The sequence below is a fragment of the Pyrus communis genome, chromosome 15 (assembly GCF_041283825.1).
Source record: "Pyrus communis isolate YQ-2024b chromosome 15, ASM4128382v1, whole genome shotgun sequence".
NCBI lineage: Eukaryota > Viridiplantae > Streptophyta > Magnoliopsida > Rosales > Rosaceae > Pyrus > Pyrus communis.
Window position 1 is genome coordinate 29204818 of NC_142579.1, and position 7852 is coordinate 29212669.

At 38.8% G+C, this 7852-nt stretch overlaps 1 protein-coding gene across 1 annotated transcript; it reads right to left on the reverse strand.

Annotated features, from left to right (window-relative positions):
• Positions 1–2377: 2377 nt before the first annotated feature.
• Positions 2378–6868, reverse strand: LOC137745104 (protein Brevis radix-like 4). Its single transcript, XM_068484988.2, has 6 exons — positions 6739–6868; positions 6262–6625; positions 5784–6166; positions 4251–4386; positions 3649–4049; positions 2378–2806 (listed from the first exon to the last, which is right to left on the reverse strand). Exons 2-6 carry the CDS (start codon positions 6394–6396, stop codon positions 2728–2730), a joined length of 1134 nt encoding a protein of 377 aa, XP_068341089.1. The 5' UTR covers positions 6397–6625; positions 6739–6868; the 3' UTR covers positions 2378–2727.
• Positions 6869–7852: the final 984 nt, after the last annotated feature.

Genomic DNA, 7852 nt, shown 5'->3' on the forward strand with positions numbered 1-7852 from the left:
GCAGTTTTGTTATTACCCGAAGGCTCGGGATAAAACTGTGATTTTAGAATTGTTTTGGAGGCAGATGTTTACTGTTTTTCCAGCAAGGCAGCATGTATATAATTGAGAAATTTTTGAGGACCCAAATAAGAAAGAAAAATGTTTTAAAGGTCCAACTGAGATAAGGTGATGTTAAGCCTATTATCGGAATTATAAAATAAAGGAGTTTATATTGGTTGCTAGATATAGGGATTATATAGTGATATAGTTTATTTGTTAGAGCAGGAACTCTAGTTACCGCAACGGTTGTGTTTAATCGAGGTGTTGGTAAGGGACATTATTTGCTTGCTTTGGATTCCAGGTAGGGGAAATACGACGGACCTTTACAGAGATTGATCTTATTAAATTTCATGAAATGTTATATTATTGTTAATATTGATTGACTGATTGGGATTGGATGATAATTGGTTATGTGTGTATCATGGCTTGATTCGAATGTTCATAGAGTTGTAATTGTGAAATGTTCTTGGAATGATGTTTCATTGGTGATATATATGGAATATGAAATGAGATTAATTGTGCATCATTCATGATGTGTTATGTGGTTGGAGTTTCAATGTTGAGAAAGAATTGGAAATGTGGGTAGTTGGAAAAGATCTTTTGTGTAGTTGAGCCAAACTCTTAGTAGGTACCAGGTCTCAGGCTAGCCCACAGTGCACAAATTCTTTAAGGGTAATTCGGGACTGGCGACGAAGGGCTTTGGCAAGATGACTAACAAAATGGGAAATTGGGATGATTGAGTTACAGGGGTTAATTTGTATATTAGAACGTACGAACCACCACTGCAGAGGTAAAATGCACGGTATGAGACGTGCAGGTCCGCATGTTTTATTATATGAATTAACGAGTAGAGACGAAGAGTATTGTATTGCACTCATGCATTGTTATTGATAATGATTTGGTACTTGATTACATGATTTTATAACACGTAATTTAGTATTGTCAATTACTGTGATAAGGTTATGTCCCTAATGAGTTTTGGAAAAGCTCACCCCTCTCTTGTTATGCAGGTTTACAAACTAAACGGTCTAAGAGGGTAGACGGGATGAGATCGGATTAAGTGTGAGGATATAATTTTGTATTTATTTATTTTAGTATTGTAAAGAATTCTCGATTTATTTTTATATGAAATTCACACTCTGTTATTTCAATTTTATTTTATTTATTTAGTTTTTAACTCACGTTTCGAATTTAGAGTTATTTTTATTACCGACGCCTGGTTCGGGACGTGACAAAGCTTTAGGACATTTAATGGAGTTTTTAACGAAATGACCAAAATAATGGATGGTGGACAATCTTAGAGACCATTTCTATTGATTTTCAATCTCAGAGACCAAAATGATGTGTTATGCAAATCTCAATGACCATTTTGGCTAAAAAGCCTTAATAAATACCCAATATCAAATAAGACTATAGCAATATATTCAAAAGACTATGCTGTAAAAAAAATTATGTCGACAAATACAATGTAAATAATTTGTACAAGACAAATACATATAGAGTCTTGTAACTATCTCACTGGAATATAACTTTAACATATTTGATTTTCACCGGATTATAGCTTTAACATATTTGATAGTGCCATAACACTTTGATTATATAAAAAAAAACTACATCGTGTTTAATCCAATCCTCCAGCATTTGATGAAATTCCTTTGCGATCATTTGTAAGTTCCATGAAAACCACATTTGAACTTTGAAAAGATCTCCAAACCGGTCTTTTGTAAGTTCCATGAAAACCACATTTGAACTTTGAAAAGATCTCCAAAACGGCCATGAATATAAATGACACTACAAGCGTATTAAAGCTATTTAATTCTCACCAATATCTTAAAATAATTTCAATAACGTTTATGGAAAAAAAATATAGGAAAGAGGTTACTTGAAGTGAAGGAGAGACATTTTTTATGAAATGCTTGACAAGTAGTCTACATCTTATATATGTTAAATCCTCATACAATTAACATGACGTGACACGTTCTTTGAGTGAAGCTACATCCACAAAACATGTTCATAAGAATTTTGCATACTCATTTACTGTAACTAGAGTTTGTATAAGCATGTAGAAGCAGACGATTTGTAGTTCAATTGCTTAAAAGTACTTGCATTTGCATCCGAATTCCTAATGTCGACTCTTCTCTTGGCACCATCATTAAATTTTTACTTCACTTTTGGCTTCTCTTTTTTGTCTTTTTTTTTTTCAAATCCTGGGCTTCTCTTTTTTGGTACGACCAATTTACTTCCCCTCCAACATTTTCACAGCATATAAAAATGCACTTAACTTTTGTCCAAAAAAAAAATGCACTTAACAGAAAAAAGAAGTGCCACAGGAACGATCGAACGAGAGAAGAGAACATATCCTTGATTTGGTATTGACCGATACACATGTTTTTAACTCCTGAACCGAAATTCAGATACAACTGATGCTCTTCATCCACCAATAAACAGAAAAATTAACAAAATTAAGACTATGACCCAACCGCCCCCCAACCAATCCCGTACGTATATTTTGGATCATGAACAGGGGAAGCTTGATATTCATCCCTCCGAACGTCATGAGTTGCCATTGGCACCCATTTAGATATCTCTATAGACAAGGCTTTACCAGTATGGAAAAACCGAAAAAGAAAACCAATCCACGAAAGCAACACCTCCTCAAGTTTTCTGGAAGCCACCCGATTTTCTCAATCACAAGTATTGTTCGTGTATCCTTGCCCGATTCTCTTCCCACCACAATCTGGCATGCATCTCCCCAAATTTCTCTCGGCTGCACCACATGAATATGAAGGGAAGTCAAATATTCATGCCAAAGTCAATATAATTGCAAATCATGACAATAAACAAGCACGAAAAAAAAAATAAAAAAAATAAAAAAAAGAGAAATGCATTTCTACACTCGAACATGTTTAATGTTAGACATGTACCACCTAAAGATGAAAGGCACTAGTGGAAGCAGAAATTATTGCAGCAATATTGATGTCATATAGTTGATGATAGGGTTTCATATCACTGGCAATTTAAGCCATAATTGTCAGTAAGCTGAACCTCATTTATGATATAATGCCATGTAGGGACCCGGTGTCGAAAATCAGCCTACTTGACAAAAGAAAAGCATTCATTATGCTCGAAATCTTGCAATGATTCTACAAAGCTACTGCAATGAACAATTATCGTGAAGTCAACCTTAGTTGCAACTTTGAATCCCTGTCCAGTGAGGATTAAAAACATAAGCAATCCGACGGATGTTCACTAGATGGGCCACAAGAATTGTAAAATTTTGAGTCCAAATCATATGCACAACCGTTTTGATAAAACTACAAGTATACATTGGTGGGATTATGGTCGTTTTTTTTTTTGGGGGGGGGGGGGGGATGTGGTGTAAAATTGATTAAACTTACTTATTTTAAAGAATACAACGTCGATAGGTATGCATCGCAAATTTTCTTCATAAATTCCCTACTCTTTTGGGTAGTTGATAGTCTAACAGAAACAAGTTGATGTAACTGTACTCAATTTCTTACTAGTAAACGGTTGTAGCCCATTGACCAAGTTGTGAATTCAAATAAGCAATATTATACTAGAGCTGCATTGAGTTGTTAAGGACATTACCTGAATCTGACCCGTCTAAGCTCCCGTTTGCCCCCTGGTAATGCTCTGATAGTGATGTAAACCCCTGGCTCATCCTGTTCAACCCATTCAGTCTCCATATCGCTGGCATTGCTGATCGATAGCTCCCCTGAGCGATCTGCCTCCCTTGATGAACTACTTCTGAGAGAAGCATCCATGGATGATGTCTCTGTCTTGGTCCCGCTTATGCTGGAGAGTTTTGGGGTGGAATTGACACCGCCTGAATCACAGTAATGGCGGGACTGCATTGGGTGATGATCAAGCGAATCTGATGATGAGTAGCTCATAGCCATCCCTGTGGGACGATACAGGTTGCGAGGTAAGCGTTCTCTGGTTAGTGGTGGAGTTACAGGGCTGGCTTCAGCAGATTCCATCTTTGAACTCTGCAACAAAGAGAGGAACAAGACATCACTCATATGAAAAGAAAACAACATAACTTATCATTGAATATAATACTCTGTAAGTACTAAGGCTGAACTAGAATTGTCATCAGAAACCTAGTATTGCCTTCAGATAACAACATAGAATTGCCATTGTAATTGAATTGCCACAATGCTATTTCTCATACATAACTTGGGGCTTACCTCATCTTCTGATCTAGCTGGGGTTGGAAGCGGGAAAGCATTCCGGTTAAACCTTTGAACATTGTAAAGTTCCATGACCCTATCATAGTTGTCAGCCCACCACCTCTGAGCTTGCCATTTGTTGAAAATCTCTCGACTAGTAAGAGAAGATAAAACAAGAATTAAGAATCCCTGATGTCGTGAAATTACAGCAAAATAAGCAAGAACAAGACGCACGCCACAAGCACAAACCAGCTTGAAAACATTCGTTTTCTGTAACTAGGGCATTATGATCAGTTTTGCAATAATTAGCAAGAAAGAATCTTACATTTCTTGTTACTAGAGTTTCATTTCTTCCACTTGAAAAATCGCATGTTACTGTTAAATATGTTACGCCACTACGAATTGGGCGCGCAACGCCTTTTGACAAAGCGGATCAAAGTGAGAACAGAACTCCAAAAAAGGCAAAGCTATACTTGGGTGCACGGAATAAAGTGGTCTCCCATGTTGGCCAAATTGGCTTTTCTAGCAGTGCCTAACCCATCAAACCCAATAAGTGCTTTTTTCAAAAGCCCATCAATACAGAACAGAATCGATTCAAATACTAAATTGACATGACCAAACAAAACAAAAGCAACCCCATTTTTGTTTTTGTCTCTTCGGCAACAAGAAACCCACTGTTGTTAAAATCTAAAGTTGGATGTTCACATTTTGTCACGTACGTAGTTTTCGGAATCACAGTAGTCCTTCTGTGTCGCTGTAAAATTCTAGGGGACAAAAAATGGAAGAAAAATAATGGGAGCAAGAAAAGACAAAGGCAACGGAGACTCAGGCAGGCGTGGTAGAATTTTAGATAAAGAAATCTAAAGGGCTTCCCCGACATGACGACACAATCAGTGAAAAAGCTTCCTAACGCAATCAAGAGTGGCCCACCCACCACTTCAATCCTCACCATCACGCCTCTCCTTTTGGACTTTTCTTTGCTTTGCCATCAGGCGTGAATTTTACTGGCCCCTGTGGGGGCCCATCCCGGCCCCACTTAAGGGTTCATATTGAATAGAGCGTTGGAGGTGCATAAGGGCATGTTTGGATGTGGACTAGCAGCTCTCAAGAAAACATAAAACGTTATAATCTGTATTTTAGTCTATTCGACTCTACAGTCCGTCTAGGGTGAGAACTATCATATCCAAGTTTTTCTCGTACACTATGGGTTTAACATGTTTAGGAAGAGGTAGTAGCTTAAGTGTAAAGAGAGATTATCTTAACAACCAAAGTAACATATTCAAATTGCCCGTCCTCCTATATTGCTTGTATTTTATTTCTAAATTTTGAAAATTTAGATTGCAAAATAAGATTATATGAATTCTGGAGTACATTTAAAAATAAAAATAAAAACCAATTGCCAATTAAAATTTAAAAAATAAGGAAAACAGGCATCCAAACATCACCTAACTTACTGAAGCATGACAAAAATCAAATCCCAACACCCACCGTTGGATCAGAATCTCCGACTGAAATCAGACCGTCTAATTTTTTCGAGGGAGATTTATTTACCTGAAGCGAATGCTCTTGAGATCGTTCCCGCCACGTGGCAGGGAGACGAAGGTGATGAGAACACCGGGCTCCACCTGGGCCACCCACTCCTTGGGCTCGCGCTCTTCCACGAACACGACTGGGTCGACTCGCCGTCCGCTGGCCGAGTTAGGCGTCCCCTCGCCGCTGGAGATCCCCTTCAGCCTCGCCTCCATCTCCTTTCCCCAAGTCCTCGGTGTCGTCGAGCTCGAGCTCCCGGTCCGCCGGTACGACCACCTGAACCGGTCCGAGTCGGCGTCCGACTCGCCGTTCCCCTTGAACCGACTCTGATTCGCCGTCACCGGCCCCACGCAAGGGGCGCAGTGCCTGTAGGCTCCGGACGCCTTCAATGCCATGTCCTTGAGCTGCAAAATTCGAACCGCCGAAACCGCCAATCACAACAATTCAGGTCGATACATACATACCCGTGTACGTACAGGTTAGGGTTTCGAGTTAGTACCTGAAACGTGAGCGACTTAATGGCGGCTTGCTGCTTGTGACTGGAGGAAGCCGGAGTGTTGGTGGAGTCGGACATCTCGGGCTGACTCAGTGAGTCGTCGCCGAGTTTCTTCGGACGAGCTATGCACGTCAGCATTGCGATTGCACCGCGCACACTTGGTCTTCGTAATTCCCAGAGAGAGGAGAATCGAAACGGAATGCTGCTGCGAAACGAGGTCGTTTCGCGTTTCCCGGCGCCGGACGGATGGAATTTGGAGAGGAAAAAGAAGGCGTGGGAAAGGAAGGGCGGGATGAGTGAGTGCTGCAACTGTCAGCTATCAGAGAGACGACTGAGACAGACTCCTTAAATGCCACCTTAAATTACCCTACCAGAAAGAAGATTCCTCATCAAAATTTATTAGTTAGAAAAGATAAAACATGAATAATAATTATAAATTGAATTAAATTAAAACAAAAAAAGAGGGTAAGAATTACCTACCAATATTATAGTTTCAGTGTCATCGGAGTTAATGGTGATGTGGTAGTGACGAGTGAGGAGAGAGAGAGAGAGAAGAGAGATGGGGAAAGAGAGAGGAGTGTGGTGTGTTTTCTTTTTGGCTCGAGGCTCGTTGATTGGCTATAACGGGAAGCCGGTGCTTTTACCGGGTACCGGGTGTTTACCGGGTTGGATTATTTTGGCTTTTTAACCAAAATGCTCCAGCATAAATCATCATTTTGATTTCTGAGTTTGTCCATCGTCAATTATTTTGGTCAAATTTTTGTTAAATAAGAACCACAATAGTCACCTTGAATTTAAGACACAATGGCCCGAAATAATTTGACAAAAATTAAGGACATTTTTGTTATTTTATTTTTATTTAATAGAGATTTTTCATTGAAAGATAAAATGATTAATGGTAAAGAAACTCAATAATCGCTTTTATTGATTTCAAATCTCAACTATCATAGTAAAGAATTATGCTGCTCTCATAAACTATTTTAGCCAAACAACCTTAATTTTTTTGGGGCTCCATTTCCTATTTGTTTGTGGGCTTCTAGAAAGGCCTGTTAATACCATGTTGGTTTGGAAGTACAAGATCCAAGATTTGTGGGCTGCTGTTGTGGATGTTTGACCAAGATGGTTCAACATTTGGTTTGGATTAGTTGGGAATCACATCACCATAGCAAAGGCAAAGGGGCCAGTGATGCTTGCACGTTGATTTTGGAACAATAAAATCAGTAAGTTTAACAAGTTGGGTGGAGCTGTTTAGTTACCTTAACATATGGAGGTCAACTTACTTAGAACATACAACACTGTTATCGGGGTGTTTCGCGTCAATTATAAGATATCGAGTGTTTAGAGAAAAAAAAAAAAAAAAAAAGTTATGTGGACTATGTACGAATTCGTTTATTTCTCAAAAATAAATGATGTTATAAAGTCAAATAATCTCTCAACTCTGCGGTATGGGGAGGGGTAGTGAGTCTCATTCAGTGTCATGTTCAACCTCATGCCAAAGAGTTGTAGCATTAAAAAAAATATCTAACAAAAAATATGGTAGAAACGTCAATTATTTCTTAGTCATGTCTTCTCCTTCACATGTGTTGGTCTTTTA